The sequence below is a fragment of the Podarcis erhardii genome (genome assembly GCF_964252035.2).
Source record: "Podarcis erhardii genome assembly, chromosome: 4".
Lineage (NCBI taxonomy): Eukaryota > Metazoa > Chordata > Lepidosauria > Squamata > Lacertidae > Podarcis > Podarcis erhardii.
The window spans coordinates 13,756,096-13,777,966 of NC_138508.1; the positions used below are offsets into that span (position 1 = coordinate 13,756,096).

The window sequence follows — 21,871 nt, forward strand, 5'->3', positions numbered from 1 at the left end:
ACATTTTTTCTTCTTCCTTTCTTTTTTTTTAAAAACCCTGCTGCCTAAAAGTGGGCAACGTTTTAGTTGATGAAGGCTGGTTTTAAGTGATTAATCTAACTTAGAGGTGCCCTAGTTGTCCCAGTCAGCATGGCAAATGGTCAGGGATGATGGGAGTTATAGTCCAACAACTTCCGGGTGATGAGGCCTATGAGGCAGGCATCCAGATGTTTTGGGACTAAAACTCCCATCATCCCTAGCTAACAGGACCAGTGGTCAGGGATGATGGGAACTGTAGTCCCAAAACAGCTGGAGGGCCAAGTTTGCCTATGCCTGCTCTAAGGAATAGAATTCTTGCTCTCTTCTCTTTGCTGGCAAATATTTGTTATTATTAGGAAGTCTTTTTTTACCTTACAGGGTTGATAATGCTTTGTTGACTTTTAGCCATTCTGCCTGCTTTGTTTATTTTACAGTTTACTCCATTTGATGTCATTGCTCTTTGTCATGTTTCTTCTGTTTGTTTCCAAGAAGCCACCAGGGACGTATAAAATGTATACAAGGGAAAAATGGATTGATCCGAGCTGCAATCCTATGCACGCTTCCCTAAAAGGAAGCCTCACCAAACCCAGTGGCCCTTGCTTCTGAGTAAATGAGCATAGGATTGCACTGTCTTTTACCTGCAATAACCACATGATGAGCACAATTGTCTGTAGACATTTGAATGTGTGGCAGGCTGTAGACGGCCATACTACCCTGAACACGCCTGATCTCGTCAGGATTGCACTGTCATTCCTATTAGCTCTTCCACACTAATCATACATCTGATGGCAACGATCCTTTAGGTGGTGACCTCTATTTTTATGCTTATGCCGTGAGGCACCATTTACATGAATGGTGTTGTAAAGCTCAACAATTTCTCTCTCTAAATTAAACATTTAAATAGCCTAGAATCACCCTCTTGTTCAGGGGTGAAGTGAGAGTAATTAATACTATGCCTCTCTAAACCAGGAATTAGCCGCACACCTGCAACTGTAAAATTGCAGGCAACCAAGCAGTGTGGAAAAAAGTAGGGCAGGCAATCAGTTGAAGGTAATCTCCTGGTACATTTGCAGTTGCAGCTGAGTGTCTTTGTGGCTGGTAGCAGAGAAATGAAGTATCAGCTGGACCCACTGCTAATTTCTTACCACTGAATACTATTCAAAAGGTCCATGGAATACTTTCCCTTAAAGGTCTGGGAAATATGCACAATCAGCAGATGAGTCATTTTCTTTTGTAACTTAATTTCATACATGTGTCCATCTCTCGTTATCTAACAATACAATCCTATATGGGTCTTTTATATACCCACCATTTCTGTAGGGTAAGTATGAATAGCATTGCACTCTAGGATTTTATTTTGTTGTTCAGTTCTTTAGTCGTGTCTGACTCTTCGTGACCCCATGGACCAGAGCACGCCAGGCACTCCTGTCTTCCACTGCCTCCCGCAGTTTGGTCAAACTCATGCTGGTAGCTTCGAGAACACTATCCACATCCTCTGTCGTCCACTTCTCCTTGTGCCCTCCATCTTTCCCAACATCAGGGTCTTTTCCAGGGAGTCTTCTCTTCTCATGAGGTGGCCAAAGTCTTGGATCTTAGGATCTGTCCTTCCAGTGAGCACTCAGGGCTGATTTCCTTCAGAATGGAGAGGTTTGATCTTCTTGCAGTCCATGGGACTCTCAAGAGTCTCCTCCAACACCATAATTCAAAAGCATCAATTCTTTGGCGATCAGCCTTCTTTATGGTCCAGGATTTTATTACCACACTATGATTTTGTCATCACTACATACTCAACTTAAAACAAACCTGTTTTTCCAGATACCTCTGCTACAGAATTAGGGTAAACAGATGTTGGCATCTATAGCAGATCTACCTGTGGATTTACTAGCCTACTGTTTCAATTCACCAATGATGGCAATATAAAAGGTTTATTAAACATTAAATGCACAGTCACAACATTAAACCACTGTGAAGTTTCATGCCAAGAACAAAATAAATACTTATGTGCTGTACTCAGAAAGATAGCTGCACTGCTGGAGAAAGCAGAAATCACTAAAAAAAACAACAACAGTGGATCCAAACTCGAGGAGCAGAACTGTGGAAAATGGAAATTGATGCACTGCTAAGTATAGCAAGAGAACAGTCAAGATAGATGAGTGCATTTTACGAGGTCATTTTCATTTGTACTACTGGCTATCTGTTAAAACTGTTTAAAAACAGTTTCTCTCCACTCCCACAAAAACATTGTTTTCTACATGGGTGCTATTTCTTCAAATCTGCATCTTTGTGCACTCGTAATTATGTACTTTTTATCTTTCAATGAAGAACATATATAGAATCATAGAATTGTAGAGTTGGAAAGGATCCTAAGAGTCATCTACTCCAGTGCAATGCAGGAATTTAAGCTAAAGCATCCATGACAGATGGCCATCCAACCTCTGCTTAAAAACCTCCAAGGAAGGAGAGACCACAACCTCCCGAGGGTGACTGTTCCTGTCTCAAACAGCTCTTACTGTCAAAAAGTTCTTCCTGATGTTTAGTGAGAATCTCCTTCCTTGCAATTTGAAGCTTTTGGATCAAGCCCCACCCACCAAAGCAGGAGAAAACAAGCTTGTACTGTCTTTTATGTGACAGACCTTAAGGTTTTGGAAGATGTCTCTCATATCTCCTCTTAGTCTCCTCTTTTCCAGGCTAAACATACCCAGCTCCTTCAACCGTTCCTCAGAAGGCTTGTTTTCCAGACCCTTGATCATCTTAGCTCTCTGCAAATGTTCCAACTTGTCGACATCCTTCTTAAATGGTGGTGCCCAGGATGTTAAAAAGGTAAAGGTCAAGGACCCCTGACACTTAAGTCCAGTCGCAAACAACTCTGGGGTTGCGGCACCAATCTCACTTTACTGGCCGAGGGAGCCACCGTTTGTCCACAGACAGTTTTTCTGGGTCATGTCGCCAGCATGACTAAGCCGCTTCTGGGGAAACCAGACCAGTGCATAAAAACACCATTTACCTTCCCGCCGGAGCGGTACCTATTTATCTACTTGCACTTTGAGGTGCTTTCGAACTGCTAGGTTGGCAGGAGCAGGGACCGAGCCACGGGAGCTCACCCCGTCGCGGGGATTCGAACCGCCGACCTTCCAATCGGCAAGCCCAAGGCTCAGTGGTTTAGACCACAGTGCCACCCGCATCCCATGCCCAGAATGTTATATAGGTATAAAAACATCTTCACAAAAACCATTCACATTGCTGCCTTACAAAAGTATCTGGTAAAAACCTACACTGTTTTAGTCTGTTATTGACTCCACACTTAATTCTTACACTTCCCAATCTGCACAGTACAGAAAACCTCCTGGCCCATTGAGTAAGCATGTAAGGGGAGCCCTACAGCAGCAAATCAACAGCCCATCTAGTAAAGCACCATTAAATGGTTGTATAGTGGAGGCAGCAAGGGAATAAAGAAATCCTACTACTGCAATGCACTCTCCGTGGGGCTACCTTTGAAGGTGACCCAGAAACTACAACTAATCCAGAATGTGGTAGCTAGACTGGTGACCAGGAGCGGCCACCGAGACCATATAACACTGGTCCTGAAAGACCTACATTGACTCCCAGTATGTTTCCGAGAACAATTCAAAGTGTTGGTGCTCACTTTTAAAGCCCTAAATGGCCTTGGTCCTGTATACCTGAAGGAGCGTCTCCACCCCCATCGTTCTGCCCGGACACTGAGGTCCAGCGCCAAGGGCCTTCTGGTGGTTCCCTCACTGCGAGAAGTAAGGTTACAGGGAACCAGGCAGAGGGCCTTCTCGGTAGTGGCGCCCTGTGTAACGCCCACCTTCAGATGTCAAGGAAATAAACAACTACCAGTATATGACTTTTAGAAGACATCTGAAGGCAGCCCTGTTTAGGGAAGTTTTTAATGTTTGATCTTTTCAATATCCTGTTGGAAGCCACCCAGAGTGGCTCGGGAGGCCCAGCCAGATGGGCGGGGTATAAGTAATAAATTATTATTATTATTATTATCATCATCATCATCATCATCATCATTATCATTATCATTATCATTATCATTATCATTATCATTATCATTATCATTATCATTATCATCATCCACTCGGTTCCAGGTTAGCTCCCCCCACCTCCCTTCCCGCTCAGAGTGTGAAGTTTCACTCCCTTCTCCATGCCCTTGAGAAAGAACTTGTGTATTCAGCTGCCAATTCCCCACCCCGGCAAAAAGCAAACGGGAGAAAATTAGATATAAAAGAAGTTTCGGGATAATTGCGCGCAGCAGCAGAACCAACAATATCTGCTTCGGTAATCGTAACCTGGAAAATTACCGCAGCATCTTTAATTGTAACCTTTAAATCTCCCAGGCTCTTTGCAGAGCGTTCTCAGAAAAGCCCCAAAAGCATCAAGGATAAAGGACAGAGCCGCTTACGCCAATTAGCATCTGCGTTACCAGCTACTTTTGATAATTGCAACTAATGTGGGGTTTCTGAGGGAGGAGAGGGAAAGGGAAGAAAAGAGCTTGAGAACTCTGAAAGTGACTGAATCAGCCGCAGCTCCCACAGATGTGCCCAGGTCTGAAATGCCAAAAGTAAAAGGCAGTTCCAAAAGCCATCTGTCGAAAGTTCTGTCAAGATCCACCCAGCTGGTACTTAGCAAATCCATGCGGGGGGGGGGGAGAGTAAGTTTTCAGATACTAGATGATAATATTTAAGGGAGGGTGATGCTAATAAGGCAAGATATTGAGCCTAATGGGAAGGGTAGGAGCAACTTCAGATCCTAGATGCCAGGATGGGTCTCAAATTGGGACTTTAAGCAGCGAGGATCTTGCTGACGGCAGGAGCACATTTTTGTGCTTTGAGTGCTGAACTGCATTTTTCAGAGGTGCCATCTAGGCCTGACTACCTGAACTTTGAACTTAGCTAGCTGACCCTGAGAACCAATCCAATTCCACCAGGCCTAAATGAAGTCACTGCAACTTGCTTTGTTGTGAAAGGACCCCTGACAGGCTTAGATCCAGCTCCTTTCCTTCAGACTGTCACCTTGGAACTAACACACCTACCTGCTATGACCTTGGGGGCAGATTCTTCTTCTTCAGGGGATGAGGCCAGGGAGATACAGGGGCAGGGGCTTCCCCAGAAGCACTTTAAGTACTTTTGCAAGAAGAGTCCAGTAGCCTTGTTACCTCCTCTGACTCTGAGGACTTTATCTTACAAGTCCCAGTTCAACCAGTCTCCCCAGCTCCACTGATGCACAGTCTACAGGAGAAAGTTGGATCCCTTTAAATCAAGAGGCAATAGCTCAGTGGTAGAACACCTGCCTTGCATGCAGAAGGTCTCAGGTTCAATCCCCAGGTAGAGTTGGGACTATTCCTGCATTGCAGGGAGTTGGACTAGATGATCCTTGGGATCCCTTCCAAGTTTACAATTCCATAAAAGTGGAGTTTCCTACAGAACAGAGCTATAGGTCCACTCAAAGCCTTATTCTGAGCCCAACAGCTACTTCTGAAGCAACATCTGAGCTCAGCTCTCATGCAGTCCTCAGTGTGAGTCCTCTATGGAGCTGTCCAGGGTACTTTCATCTCAGCTGAGGCCACTGCTCACATCAAAACACAGCCCTGGACTGCACTACTTATTGGGTCTGAATTTTGGAGGGCCCTGATCAAGTTGCCTTCTGTGCTCTGTTGATAGTCATTGCTCCCCCTTACTGCAAGTAATTGGCTGACTTGTTTGCAGGTGGTGGACAAATATAGAAGCGGCGCTGAGCAATGATCTGGGCCACATTCCCAAACCAGCCAACCCCACATTCTTACCAGTATTTTTAAATTTCAAAATACGTCATCGAAAGCTTCCGAAGCAGTATACAAAATACGAATATTGGGGACAGGCGTGGCATAATTAGGGTGCCAGTGAGTTCCAGTGTGTAGTGTGAAGCTGTGCTCATTTGCAGATGACACCAAACTTGAAGGGGTAGCTAATACCGCTGAATACAGAAACAGGATTAAAGATGACCTGAACAGATTGGAGAACTGGACCCAAACCAACAAAATGAATTTCAGTAGGGACCAAGATAAGGTTCTGCACAAACCTAGCCTGCCAGCAGTACATGTGAAAAGGATCTAGGGGTCTTAGCAGACCACAAGCTTAATGCAAGTCAACAGTATGATGCAGCAGCAAAAAAGGCTAATGCTATTCTCGGCTCCGTCAACCGAAGTATAGTGTCCCAATCAACAGAAGTAATAGTCTTGCTCTATTCTGCCTTGGTCAGTCCATACCTGGAGTACTGTGTCCAGCTCTGGGCAACACAATTTAACAAGAATATTGACAAGCTGGAACATGTGCAGAGAAGGGCAACCAAGATGATCAAGGGTCTGGAAACCAAGCTTCATGAGGAATCGTTGAGGGAGTTGGGTATATATAGCCTGGAAAAGATGAGACTGAGAGGAGATTGGATAGCCATCTAGAAATATCTAAAGGGCTGCCACATGGAGGCTGGCACAAGCTTGTTTTCTCCTGCTCCCGAGGCTAGTACCCAAAACAATGGATTCAGGTTACAAGAAAGGAGATTCCGACTAAACATCAGGAAGAACTTTCTGACAGCAGTTTGACAGTAGATTCCCTTGGGAGGTGGTGGACTCTCCTTCCTTGGAGGTTTTTAAGCAGAGATTGGATGGCCACCTGTCATCTATGATCTTGTTGACATTCCTGCATTGCTGGGGGTTTGACTAGATGACCCTTGGGGTCCTTCCACATCTATAATTTATGATTCTATGCCACTGCTCGGCTTCCATCACATTCCCATGATAGAGAATCAAGCAGTCTGCCTGCTCAGTGGTGGCAACAGTGTCTCAGCAGCAGTCCTCTAAGCCAGGCACCTCAACTCACCATTGCCACTTCCCTTTCATGGCAACATAGAGCAACCGCACCACATATTCCCTTTTCTCCATTGTAAGGGGTGATTTAAAACATGAGTGTAATCAATAAAACAAAGAAGGAATGCACAGTTTTAAAAACCTTGACCCCAGAAGACTCTGGACACTCAGTTCAGAACTAAAATGGATGGTTTTCTTACAATAATACAGGATTCACCATCACGTAGCCACATTATTTTTGTTCTGTATGCTGAAGAAAGCTTCTTCAAAGAGAACCATTAAGGAAAGCAAAACTATACCTAAAGAGTTTTGTTGCTGTTATTGTCCAAGTTGTATGAAGCGCCTACCTTTGAGAGAGTGTGTGTGTAAAGCCAATGATGTGAAATAAAATTCCCCTAAAAGCATTTAATAGACTAAGCTAAGAACAGGATTCTACAGGCTGGATCACATGAGATCCCTGACTGGTTTTTTGTTTAAATACACCTTGTGTTTCTTGGCTGCTTTTGGCTTGTGTGTTTCCAAAAGATATGTGGACCTCTAGCACCCAACTATTTTTGCAGTTAAATCTCAGCCAATTGCGGCTTTGAAATAGAAAATCAAAGCAACAGAATGCTGACTTCTGACGTCTCCTTCTCATTTGAACTCTGCCAATATGTCAAGCTACATGAATGGGAAGAAAGATGAACATATTGATTGGATGCTTATTGTCAGTAGCTACAGGAGTAGTTCATGAAGATGCCGAAGGTGATATTTTTAATACTAAGACAACATGTGCATGTTTGGTACTGGAATTCATAGACTGGGGAGTCTCAAATCCCTGCTCAGCTCATGAAATTCTCAGTGTGGCCTTGTGCCAGTCACCCATCTAAGCCTAACCTAACTCACAGAGTTGTTTTGAGGCTAAAATGTAGAGGGGGAAACCATGTGTGCCACTCTGAGCTCCTCCGAGGAAGGGTGAAAGAAAAATGCAGTAACGAATGGATGGATGGTTGTTGAGTGGAAGACATCCTAACTGGGCATGAATTGGTTCTTCAGTGTCAATTCTCTTCCTTGGATGATGGAATTGTTCCTTAGCACAATTCCTGACTATAGCAGCTTTATGCCACCATGATACTTTCCCCCTTTCGAGAAACAAAATTTGGTTTGACTATGGAAAGGAGGCATACGAATAAATGATGACGATTGTCCCTCGCAATGGATTCTGTCCCGTAATAATAGAAAGGGTAAGTCATCGCAGTGTAAATATATAATGCAAGTCATTCCACACTGCAATTCTTTTTTAGAGCACCTTTATTACTGGGGCTGGATCAGAGTTATGGCTTACTTTACAGAATACGGGTTAAGAGTGCTTGGGGGCATTGCAGTTTATTACCACCTGCCAAGCACTCTGCCAAGATCTCCTGCTTTATTTCTGCACATTATCAGATCAAACGTCATGGTTTCTTGGGTGGTGGTGGAAGAAAGTCAAAATTCTGTGGAAGAGAACAGGAAGAGATGGCATGTATGTTACAAGGGATGCCTAAGAGAAAGAGAGAGACAAATCTCAAGAGAACATGGGCATTTGGTGAATGTTTGAAATTACGGAGCTGTAGTGGATATGGATGCTATGAGTGGTTTTTGAGGGAGCATGGCTAGCCAGCCCAGGACCTCAGAGGATGGCATTCAAGCACAGTGACTTTAACAAGGCTCCTCCAAGGGTACCATGTTGACTATTTCTGCATTAATAGGGGCATTAGACTACCATTTAACATCAGCTGGGTAAATGTTCCATGCTGTTTCCTTAGGTGTGATTCCTGCATTGCAGAGGGTTGAACTAGATTATGTTTTGGGTGTCTTCCAACTCTAAAATTCCACAATTCTATGATTATGGAATCTGGCACCGGGGCAAACTCTAGCCCATCCATCTGAGCCTTCAGAGATCAGGCACACTTTACATTGTTTCTAATAAACACAGTCCAAATCACGGGCTGCTTCTGCTTATCTCAGTTTCCAGGGCCGATGGAAATTAGAATGGAACATGGACATAGCTTGTTTCTTGAACTCGCCACTGAGATTATCATGTGGATAATGGCACCTTCTTTTCCCCAAAACACTTCTTGTGTTCCTGGTTGAGAGCAACAGCCCCAAGCCAACGGCACAGGGGGAAACTATCTTCCATAATGGGAAAACTCTAGTTTTGATGGGAGCCATAACTATATTTTGGCCCAAGACAAAGGTGGAGCACAAAAAAATCAAATTATGAGAGCTGCGTCTGGTTTCCTGGTGTGGGAAAAAACATCTTTTGTGTGTGTAGCTTTGCTCTTATACAGCTAAGACAGGGTGCAGCTTGCTAACTAACCCAGAAAAGGAGGGATGGCTTTTGTGTAATAGAGGAAGAAAAAAACCCAGAAGGAATAAAGCAACTGATAATCAATTACATCAAAGTGATAACATTTACAGCTACCCAGGAGCAGAAATTATGCATATTTCTTTGCTAATCTGGAATACTTCACAGGGCTCAGAGGGGATGAACAATCCAGGCAACGCAAAATTGGGCAATGTCATCATGTGTTTATTTATCTCTGTGACATTTACCAGAAATCTTCAATGGAACAGAAAGATTATTAGATACTTAGGCAAAAGTCAATAATGTTCGTATAGATTTATAACACTGATTTCTTTCATTGCTGGTGCATAAAGTCCGAGGAAAGAGAGAGAGAGAGAGAGAGAGAGAGAGAGAGAGAGAGCTCTCAGGCTAACTCATTTACAGAAACAAACAGAATAAATTCACACACATTATGAACCTGCTTCATTGTTCAGGTCAGCCTTCCCCAACTGGGTGCTCTTCAGATGTTTTGGACTACAACTTCCATCTGTGTGACAGTGGTAGGCTATGGCTGATAATACTTGTAGTCAGAAACATCTGAATGAAGGCTGGATTCAGTCATCAGCTGAGGGAGGTACTTCATGTTCCATCTTCTTCTGTGGCCACATTGGTAAACGACAGAAATAGGGCCTTTTTAGTGGTGTCCCTTAGATTATGGAACCCCGTCAGAGAGTTCCATATGGCATTTGCCATCATTTCCTTAAGGAAAGATGTCAAAACGTTCCTCTTCCCAAAAACTATCAAGGAGTGTGTGAATATATATATATATATATATATATATATATATATATATAAAACAGTGCTGTGGTTTATTGTTCTGTTCTGGTTTTATGTTGGATTAACCCAATTACGGTTTTGTATTCTAAAGATTTTATGGCCGCTGTGGATGCCTTTTTAAAAGGCAGAAAGGTAGAATACAGAGGTTTTAAACATGAATGGAATGAATTGTACATTTTAGCTCCTCTGAATAAGTGGAAAACTTATTTGTCAGCATGAAGAATAACATGTGTGACAGCTGAAATGCTTCTTGAATACCATAATCCTGAAATATGTACTTCTGAAGCATCTCTACCTTTGAAACCATACTAGGTCCTTGAAGAAAGTTGACTATAATGCTAGTCATGACTTGTCCTAGGAGAGAAAAGTGAAGGGTGCAAGGAGCCAGCCCAGAGGTTTCTCTAGTGTTTGGTGGGCGAATCTCTTCCACATTTTCCCCAAGCATTGCAGATCAAACTCAGGCATGGAGGGGCAGTTCATATTAACACCCACCCCCCATCCCCATTAGAAAAAAAAAGAAACAAATTTAGTGCAAAGAATCATGCAAATCTGACTTCTCTTTGACTGGAAATTCACATGGAACATCTGACTCACCAAATATGTTATCTGCATGGGAAGAAATTCACACTTCTCCTCCGCCATGCAAACTGAGGTCCAGCTGCCTGAAATATCTGAATTGGGACTTTGTGGTTGCTCAACCAATCCTGTCATTTCTGAAGATCACAGCATAAAGCAAGTATGGGGAACCTCAGGCACGAGTCCCAAATGCCCTAAGGGTGAAAAAGCTTCCCACATAAGGCACAGAGCAATGGATGCTTGCAATTGGACCAGAAATCCGGATATTTCAGAAATATAGCCTTTAAATATAGTCCAGCTCCATAGGGGATGGTTCTTCGGTCATTTGACCACAATATACCTGTGATTGGGGAAGACTTTCCTCCTCAGTGCAGAAGGATCTTTTGTGATCCTTCATTTACTACTAGATATAGTTGAGTTTCTACTGACAGCTACTCACAGCAATGCCTCTCTCCAGACCCCAGAATTCTGCAAGTGATATTCTTTTCCTTCCTTCTAACCACTGTGCTTTTCAGCTAAGTAATAGAAGGGTGTGAGCAAATGCTTATCAAGCATCATGCAAAATTTAACGGTGGGGATTATAACCTGCATAATCAATTATCCATGGTAGGTCAAGCTGCAACTGTTGACACAAATCATGCTGGCCTTCTTACTACGTAAATTGATAACTTTACACATCTATTAAAAATAATGTGGCATTCAAAAATATTTCCCTGGGAGGCATGTGTGCTGCTCAGTGACTTTTTAATGCTCCAATTAACGAAGAACAACTAGAAATGCCCAAATAATTCATAGCCAGAAATGCCTATGACCATTGCACATTATCCTTTGTGATGATGACACTGTTGCTAGCCTTTAAGAAACAGATGCATTGGCCTAATGAAAAACTTTCATAAGCATGTGGAGCCTGTGTGTCTTTTAAGGAGCTTGCATATTCTTGGAAAAATTAAAGTCTAATATTATCATCACCCTGGGTCATACTTTCCATCTTCTGGAGATGAAGCTGGAGATATAGTGGGAGAGGAAATTGCCTTCGGGATCAGCCACAGGTGTCTCTACTAGTTCAGAAGAACTAGCGTAAGAGGAGACCATTATGTGTAGCCCAAAGGGGGCTCTTCTGCTTCCCTTCTCTGCCTCTGTGGGCTTGAGATCAAAACCCAAAGTTCAATCAAAGTTTCCTTCACACTGTTGGAACTGATGGATGTAAAGCAGACCAGGTCCCTTGGTTTAAAGAGGCCCCTCTAATGGAAGGCGGAGCTGGCTGTGTAGATGGAGAAGTTGGCAATTGCTGAAACAGCATTCAAGTTCTGCTCTTACTATGTCTCCAGCCTGAGCTGTCCAAGGTACTACTTAATCTTTAAATACTTCCCTTGCCTCAACCTAGACTTTGCCTTACTTCATTACATCATGAACTGTTTCCCCAAACCTAAGCCCTGCTGGATCAGACCCAAGGACCATCTAGTCCAGCATCCTCTCACCGTGGTCAACCATGGGAAGCCAAAAAACAGGAGCTGAGGGCAACAGCATTCTCCCCATTTGTTTCCCAGAAACTGGCATTCAGGTGCAACACTGCAGGTGGCAGTCATTCATAGCTTTCTCTTCTGTTAATTTGCCTACAAAACAGAAGAACATCTAGAAGGTGGAAAACAGCACAGACTGCACTATTGCCACTGAAAAAGACTCTCAAGTGTCGAGACTCCTGAATGCACAGAGCCTGCCACACATTCAAATGTCTACAGACAATTATGCGCATCATGTGGTTATTGCAGGTAAAAGACCCAGCAGCAGGAGTGGTACCTAAAGCATGGCCCAGCTCCATTTGCCATCACAGCTATTTCCTAAACAAGAATAATGTATGAATAGGGCTTAAATGTCACCAGGTCCTTGTATCCATTGTACCCAAGAAAGGACACATGGAAGGGAAAATCAGCCTTGTCCCAATCAGGCAGCCATACTTGTATACAATTCATTGCTTCATTCTCTTACCATCAATCTGATCTCCTTCTCTTCCTTTCCCCACCGCTCCCCTTTGCAAGTCTTTTCAATTTGTAAGCCAGAGTGTTTATGTACTGCAGCATTCCCCAACCTGGTATTCTCCAGTTGCTGTTGAACTACATATCCCATCAGCCCTAGCCAGCATGGTCAGTAGTCAGGGATAGTGGGAGTTGGAGTTCAGTGATAACTGGAAGAAACCATGTTGGGGAAGGCTGATGTGCAGCTTTTGCCACCAGCAGTATATTGACTGATATGAGAAGCTTTGGGAAATAGTATTTGCCCCAAACCAGGATAATAATGAAACATATTCAAGTTTTATAAATAATCATACGGGGAATAAAATCTAAAGCAGAAACTATGTGAAGAAACATCTCATAATACTTAAGACTACAATATGAGTTGTCAAGTTTTGTTCTTTTATACTTCTAAAAGAATTCTGCAAAAATCTGCAACATAATAGAAGTTCTAACAGCCTAGCAATACATTGGCAAGATTTTCAGGACTTAAGCTCCATCAGCAGTCATGATCAATGGGATTTTCATATCAATATGTAAAGGGAATTCCACTCCAAATACTTAAATTGAAAATGAAGGATTATATCACAATTAATTGCTTTATTTGTGTTGCTAACGAACTCATCTGGCCTCTGAAGTGCGAAGAACAATTCACTTACCCTTTCCAATGTAATTTCTTCAAATTCATATTCAATCTCTGTTCCATTGACCTAGAAAATAATGATGATATAACAGAGAAATCTATTAATACCTGTGGGAGATAAGGAAGGAAATCCCTGCTTTTATACAAGAACAAGTGTTCTTTCAGCTGTGATGAAACACAGTGTTTCCAAATGAAAAAAGTCGGTAATACTTCTTCAGCTGGAATAAATGTGGAATGCCATGCACGGAAGAACTGAATAGTGGTATGCCAAGGAAAAAAAGTGCTCCATTTAAGAGCTGACTCGCAAAGACTTGCAATATTCTGTCGCTCTGACACATAGGAAAAGAAGAGTTTTGCAGGGGTCTCCAGATACCCCTCCCCCCCCCATGTGGTGGGAGAAGAAATAAGTTACCAAATTCTTTTGAACAATGTCATCAAGGAAATATTTTGAGCTTCATTTTAATTTAGATCCTCTTTCATTTATTTCCCACCACCACCAACTGCTTTGAAAAAAAATGCACCATTTACAACATTGTATCCAACTAAGTTCTGCACAGAGTAAGAGGCCCACTGAAACCAGTCCGCATGACCAAGTGGAGAGCCATTCATTTCAATGGATTTGCTCTGAGTGTTGCTTAGAAACAACCCATTGTGAGTCGAGAACCCGCCACCCGCACAGGAGTATAATAAGACACAAAGAGACATTATTTTAGGTTAATGGGCAAAATTAGGCCACAACTTTTATTGGTTACAGCATGTGAGTAGTATTGGCTTAGGCATTGGATGAAACAGCAATACACGACTCCACCCCGCTCTGCCGGGAGTCATATCAGGGTTAACAACCATTGGAAGGAGCTTAGTGATGCAAATACAACTGGAAGCTCCCCCATGACGTCACCAGGGGTCGTGCCATGGCCCTAGCCACCAGCAAGGCATCAGACAGGATCCACGACTGCCGGATTCCTTTAATGGAATACCCAAAAGAGGAGGGGTAGATGATGGCCCATACCCAATCCTCCAACACAGCACACATATTCCAATGCCTAACCGCCCACACCAGAAAGTTGTGATGAATTGCTACGAGGTAGGCGAAATAACCAAGAGGCTGGTGTCAATTTGCCAAATGGATAAAAAATGTCCTACCAGGCCCTTTGGGCAACCAACCGAAGTCCATAGCAAGGTCAATATGCAAATGAAGCTGACCTAAGAGGGAGAGAGGGCGGGAGATCCGAAGAAAGCAGGAACATACTGGGAGCTGAGCACTGCCGCGGCTGTTTAAATGCAGCTAGCCCCGCCCACCAGCCGGCCCTATTGGGCAGCTGGAAGGCTTGGCTGCGGCAGCAGAAGCAATCAGGAGCAGGGAGCCAATTACGCCACCCTGCCCCTGAGGAAAGCTGCTCCCGTTCACAACGCCTCCCCTCTGGGAGGAGAGGCCTTACCATTAGCATGCTACACATAAACATCACACAGATTGGTTCTCATTTAAAAAGAAAGAAACGCATGCCCCCTTTTCTCAAAGCATCTTTTACTATGTCATGAAATCATTTCCAACCTTTCCAAAGATATCTCAAGTTAGTTAGCTTCATTCTTACTACCACAGCAACCAAAACCATCCTCAGCTCCCTGCAAGTAGCTCCCCGGCCTGTCACAGGGCTAAGTAAATGAAACATGCCTATACTTCCTTTCCTAACAGTTTGCAAAAGGCAATACAGTGGTACCTTGGGTTACAGATGCTTCAGGTTACAGATGTTTCAGGTTACAGACCTCGCTAACCCAGAAATAGTACCTCGGGTTAAGAACTTTGCTTCAGGATGAGAACAGAAATCGTGCGATGGCAGCGGGAGCCCCATTAGCTAAAGTGGTACCTCAGGTTAAGAACAGTTTCAGGTTAATAACAGACCTCCAGAATGAATTAAGAACTTAACTCGAGGTACCTCTGTAGTCATCAGCTGCCAAACCATACTATCACAGCGCAACACAAGTTGGGAGGAACTACTTTGAGATAAGCAGCTTAAGGATAGTGGCCCACACTGAGTAGATATGTGGGGAAATGCTTGCTTTGGCACAGCAGTGAAGCATTAAAACTAATGACACATGGGAACGGGACAAGTTTAGCTGGTTGCCCTTAGAGCTCTCGAGTCTCTTCTTCTGCATAGAGGAGATTACAATATGAGTCCCTTCCCCAAAGTGAGGCACCCTTTGCTGACTCAGAATTTGCATAGCACGGTGTGACTCATATCATCTTGCCAACTTCATCTGAAAATAACTATGGGCTGTATCCAACATTCTCTGTCTGCTTAGCGCAAGGGCTCTTGAGCTAGCAGACAAGTGAATTTTAACATTGCGCAGCGGAGAAATCCATTCCAACAGTTGAACTGTGGGAAATGAGACCGGCAATAGATTGCACAGTCTACGGTGCAACACAGTTACTAGCAACCTGCTTATTATGCATTGTTTGGTGCAACAGCATCCCACTTGCGCAAAACATTTCACCAGCGAAACAAGTATATAAAGTCACTTTAAGTTAGTACTACAATGGATCCCACCCTATGGGTAGTATTCAGTGCCAGTCCTACTTGGAGTAGACACACTGAAGTTAATAGATATGGCTAACTTAGGCTCTTTTGAATTATGGTGCTGGAGGAGACTCTTGAGAGTCCCATGGACTGCAAGAAGATCAAACCTATCCATTCTTAAGGAAATCAGCCCTGAGTGCTCACTGGAAGGACAGATCATGAAGCTGAGGCTCCAATACTTTGGCCACCTCATGAGAAGAGAAGACTCCCTGGAAAAGACCCTGATGTGGGGAAAGATGGAGGGCACAAGGAGAAGGGGACGACAGAGGACGAGATGGTTGGACAGTGTTCTCGAAGCTACCATCATGAGTTTGACCAAGCTGTGGGAGGCAGTGGAAGACAGGAGTGCCTGGCGTGCTCTGGTCCATGGGGTCACGAAGAGTCGGACACAACTAAACGACTAAACAACAACAACAACTTAGGCTCATTAATTTCAATGAGTCTACTCTAAGTAGGACTTAGGTGACTACCACCCTATGCTTTGGAAAGACAACATTTCAGCTATAGGGAGCTTCCAAGAAAGGCACCTGTTATCGAGATATTCCTCGCTTCTGCTTATTTCCATTTTTTGGTTTTTTAAAATCTTGGTGGAAGTTAGTTGTAGCTTTAGATGCCCACCATTAAATATATCTCCCTGCCATTTAGGATTTTCCCACTCTTTATAGGACAAGTACAGTGGTACCTCGGGTTAAGTACTTAACCTGAAACTGTTCTTAACCTGAAGCACCACTTTAGCTAATGGGGCCTCCTGCTGCTGCCGTGCTGCTGGAGCACAATTTCTGTTCTCATCCTGAAGCAAAGTTCTTAACCTGAAGCACTTTTTCTGGGTTAGCGGAGTCTGTAACCTGAAGCTTCTGTAACCTGAAGCGTATGTAACCTGAGGTACCACTGTACAGGGAACCTAGAGGCCAACTGAACCCACCCCCCTCTGCCTTCTCTATCTGACCCCCAGGACTTTCCTTAGGTCGTCGCTCCTTCCCCTGCCACCCCCCTTGCCAGCTCTGTACTGAACCCTCCTCAAGTGCTTTTTCCTGGCTGGAATGTAACCTTCTTGGCTGCCTAAATTGAGGATGCAGAGTGGGGGGGGGTGTATGGAAATCACTGGCTTTTGTGTGGTTGGAATGCAGTCTTACTGTGCAAAGGCAATAGTTATGCCTGGTGCTTCATCTACTTCCCCCTCTGGCCCTGCTAACCACTGGTGTACCAGCCCCAGGAATATGACTTTTGGGGTAAAAATAAGAGTTTCCTGCCACCTGATTTAGGAACTCAGCAGTGTCTCAGTTCCTTAATTACTTACTCTATTTATATACTGCTTTACAACCCACAATCTCTGAAGCGATTTGCAATGAAGTTTGTGAAAGAGCATCTCTCAATTTAAAACCATGCAACAATCCAGCCAAAGCACACAGCGTTGGTACCAGAACAGCAGCATTACTGCCCAACAGCCTGAACCAACAGGTTTTCATCTGGTGTCTAAAGGCCAGCAGTGCTGGAGCCAATAGGATTTCAAAGGGAACAGGGTTCTAGAGTCAGGGTGCCACCACAAAAAAGGCCTGGTTGTGTGTCACGGCCAACCATGTAGTTCCTGGCAGAGGAATATTAAGGAGGGCCTCTCTAAAGGTCCTCAATTCATAGGCAGCCACATACAAGGAGAGAACTCCTCCCCAAGTACAGTCATACCTCAGCTCCCAAACACCTTGGGAGTTGAGCGTTCCAGCTCCCAAACAATTAAAAAATTGGAAGTGAGTGTTCCAGTTTTTAAACGTTCTTTTGGAAGCTGAATGTCTGACAGGGCTTCTGCAGCTTCTGATTGGCTACAGCAGCTTCCTGCAGCCAATCAGAAGCAGTGCTTTGGTTTCGGAAGTTGAACGGACTTCCAGAACGGATTCTGTTCAACTTCCGAGGTATGACTATATTTAGCTCCTAGGTCATTCAGGGATTTCCGTGCAATTTGTAAAACCTTGAATTCAGACCAGAAATGAATTGACATATGGCTATGTCTCTGCCACAGGTGATTTGCCCCTCAAGAACAAGCCACAGTTCATCTCTTGAAGTTTCCCACACATTTGCAGGGTCTTGTATGCGTTGGGGAGGGGGGGTCCTTTCAGAAGGGCCTCAGCTTACAAACCTCATTTGTGCACAAATCACACCATGGAGTCCTTTGGACCTAAGCCAATCACTTTAATATCCAGCTGAGATTTTTATCCAACAGGAATGAATCAATCTCTCTTTTTTAAAGAAAAGAAAAGATCCAAAAGCCTCCATTAAGAATTGCTTCCATCTAAGCGACCAAGAAAAACAAATAAATCATAGCGAGGAAAGGAAAGGTGCACAAATGTATTCAGCAACATGCTGTTCTCATTTCCTCCCACTGAGATGCCTAATATTTGCTCTTTTCACCTGCCTCGATTTGCAAAGCACAGTACAAATTGTTAAACATTTTTTTTTAAAAAAAACCAGTTAGAACATTCGTACAACAACCTTCTGGTTTTGTAAACTCTTAAAGCATGAATATTAAGCAGTACACACGTATTCTGAGGTTACCTTGCTTTCTTGCCTTATGGTAATCTACATTACCATATTTTTCACTGTCTTTTCCAGTACAGTTTTACCATTTTACTGTCTTCTCCAGCCTAAGACAACCCTTCTGCCTGCTCCAGGACCACCGTGTTTATTTTAGACCTTTGTGGCAGGTGGAAAGTCCAACCTAGATCTGTAGCTAACAAACGCTGCTCCGTAAGGCTTTTCTTTGCTTCACTGCATAGAGTCAGGTTTCCTTTGCGTTATTATTAATGCAGCAAAAACGAGCGAGGAAAAAATAGCAGAAGGAATTTCTTTTAGGAAACCATCTGGGGTGGGGGTGGGGGGGAAGGTGTATGATGATTATCCAAACTAGTCTTCAAATGAACATGAGATCTAACCATAGATGTGGGCTGAGATTTAGAAATAACCCCATTAGAGCCCCCTGGAAGCTAAGACCAATGGGAGTTCCAAGACATTTCTTTGCTGTGGACAGAGCTAGAGGCAGTATTTTTAACAACAACAACAACAACAACAACAACAACAACAACAACATTGCTGCAGGGGAGGATAGAAGGTTCCAGCTGATGGAAACTTAAAAGCTGCATTATACTGAGCCAAACCGTTGATCCACCTAGCTCAGTATTGTCAACACCGATTGGCAGAGGATGTGTTGGGTTTCAGGCAGGGGACCATTCCAGCCCTACCTGGAGTTGCCAGAGATCAAACCTTCTGCGGCCTTCTGCATTCCAAACTTCCCAGCTCCCAAACAACTAAAAGTCTGGTAGTTGTTGTTCTTTTTGACATCTGGTGGGAGGGCGTTCCACAGGGCGGGCGCCACTACCGAGAAGGTCCTCTGCCTGGTTCCCTGTAACTTGGCTTCTTGCAGTGAGGGAACCGCCAGAAGGCCCTGGGCACTGGACCTCAGTATCCGGGCAGAATGATGGGGGTGGAGGCACTCCTTCAGATATACTGGACCGAGGCTGTTTAGGGCGCTCATCTCCCTTTATTGGCCGAGGGAGCCAACATACAGATTCTGAGTCACGTGGCCAGCATGACTGGCAAACCAGAGTAGCACACGGAAATGCCATTTACCTTCCCGCCGGAATGGTACCTATTTATCTACTTGCACTTTGATGTGCTTTCGAACTGCTAGGTTGGCAGGAGCAGGGACCGAGCAACGGGAGCTCACCCCGTTGTGGGGATTTGAACCGCCAACCTTCTGATCAGCAAGTCCTAGGCTCTGTGGTTTAACCCACAGCGCCACCTACGTCAAATGATGCAGTCAAATCGTAACCCCAGATATTTCAGGGAAACTCCTCCTGTCTTCCCACCTGTCCCACAAAAGCAATCAAAAACACATTTTGTTTTATTTTTGCCAGGCAGCCAAAAGTGGGAGTCAAATGGTCCCAAAAACATGAAGAGGGAATTTTGGTCCACCATTACTTTAGATAATATCTTGTGCCCAGAGAGATGGCCTTCTCGGTGGTGGCACCCCACTTGTGTGATGCTTTACTCTAGCGAGTCTCACTTTTGGTATTCTCAGTGCCTGGCAAAGATGTGTATTTTTTAAATGCACCTAGGCAACTTTAAGTTTTAGTTGCTTTTCAGCTGCAGCCATTATGACTGAGGGATGTACATTTCTGAAATAAAACTAAGCTTCTGGCGCATCATCGTTATCTGCTGGTTTTAAAGTACTGGTGCTGTTTTCTTTATTTGCACATTTTAGTGCAAGATAATTTTTTTTTTAAAAAAAAGCAACAACCACCTTGCATACCTTCGTGAAAGGCTCTATGAACAGTATTATGAAAATATACTTTTTCTGTGCAAGGAGGTGAAAGAGTGGCAGCAACTAGTGATGGCTGGTGCCTCTTGGGACTGGCAGAGTGGCAGGCAGGGAGGCTGGCTGTAGGTGGAGCTAAACCTAATTATAGTTTGGCCTCCATCCCCTTCCCTGCTGTGGTCCAGAATGGCAACAGCGAAGCTAAGATGGTGGCCGCTGACAGCCAGTTCCCACATCCTGGACTTGATGTAAGTAATCATAGAATCATAGAATCATAGAATCATAGAATCATAGAGTAATAAGATAGACAAGCTGGGTCTGGCTGCAGGCAAACTCAAATTGGTGGGGGCAGCGCCCCATTCACCTCTAGCTCAAGAGTGTGTTGACGAATGTTGCTGGCAGAAAACTGCAGAGTTCAAGGCTTTGCCGTGAGGCCACACACAGATTTCTAGCCATTAATCCTTCATTATCAGGTGGAGTATATTAAAGTAGGGTGAAAACAAACAGTTGCATTTCACTCCGGGTTTAACATTCTCCGCTGTCTCCACAAAGCATAAAAACTACCTTACGGAAGCTGTCTGGGATCACGTTTACCTTCCAATCAAGTCAATCTTCTGTAGAAAATTATCGGATCAAGTATTCATGAGACAAAGTTAATTTGCACTACCCACAGAGAGATTCGTTTCTCCTAGCTGGTTGTGAGACGACAGACGTGCCTTGTTTGATGGAGTGCAGATTACAATTCGAGCTGGATGCCAGGTGTTTTTCATTAGCTCAATGCACTATGGTCAATGAATCCCTCTATAATGCAAAATACGGCCAGAGACAGAGGGGAATCTAAACTGCAATCCAGGCTTGGCCAATGCAGACGCCAAAAATCTACATAAAACATCTGACGTATGCATATTTTAATTGGGGGTGAATGTATGAGGCCAATGGGGGCTCTTTCACCAGGCCATAGCCCTCCGAAAGAGAATGTCAAGCATTTTTTAATAATATGCCCCTAATCTCAAATCCCATGTTATTTCCTGTCCCCACACATGTGGATTCACAAAAGTTTGTGGAGGCATAATGGTCAATTTTCTGTTCTCTGGCCAATCTGGTATCTGCATCACTTAGCCAGAGGCAAGTCAAGCAAATGGTGTAACAATGGCTTTTTTCCAGCCGGAACTCAGCACCTCTTAGGTAGGCACCATTGCCATTCTAAGAGAACGAGGGAGGCATTCATTGTGAGCTCCAGCACCTCTTTTTCTAAAAAAATAGCACTGGGTATAATTATGGTGCTGGAGGAGACTCTTGAGAGTCCCATGGACTGCAAGAAGATCAAACCTCTCCATTCTTAAGGAAATCCGCCCTGAGTGCTCACTGGAAGGACAGATCGTGAACCTGAGGCTCCAATACTTTGGCCACCTCATGGGAAGAGAAGACTCCCTGGAAAAGACCCTGATATTGGGAAAGATGGAGGGCACAAGGAGAAGGGGACGACAGAGGACGAGATGGTTGGACAGTGTTCTCGAAGCTACCAGCATGAGTTTGACCAAACTGCGGGAGGCAGTGGAAGACAGGAGTGCCTGGCATGCTCTGGTCCATGGGGTCACGAAGAGTTGGACACGACCAAATGACTAAACAACAACAACAACAATAAGCACACCACATGGTCTTCTGCTAGCTGGACTGAGACACTGGGAAGAAACTCCTGTGTTTCCTGAGCAAAATACAATATAGGAGGCAGGGAG

The 21,871-nt window shown here is 44.0% G+C and overlaps 1 protein-coding gene across 1 annotated transcript in view; it reads right to left on the minus strand.

The window, feature by feature from the left end:
• DLG2 (discs large MAGUK scaffold protein 2) overlaps positions 1 to 21,871 on the minus strand; it is an 880,772-nt gene that overhangs the window by 253,972 nt on the left and 604,929 nt on the right. Inside the window, exon 10 of the mRNA XM_081859540.1 lies at positions 13,273 to 13,323. Within this exon, the coding sequence (XP_081715666.1) occupies positions 13,273 to 13,323 (51 nt within the window). The remainder of the gene's footprint in view (positions 1 to 13,272; positions 13,324 to 21,871) is intronic.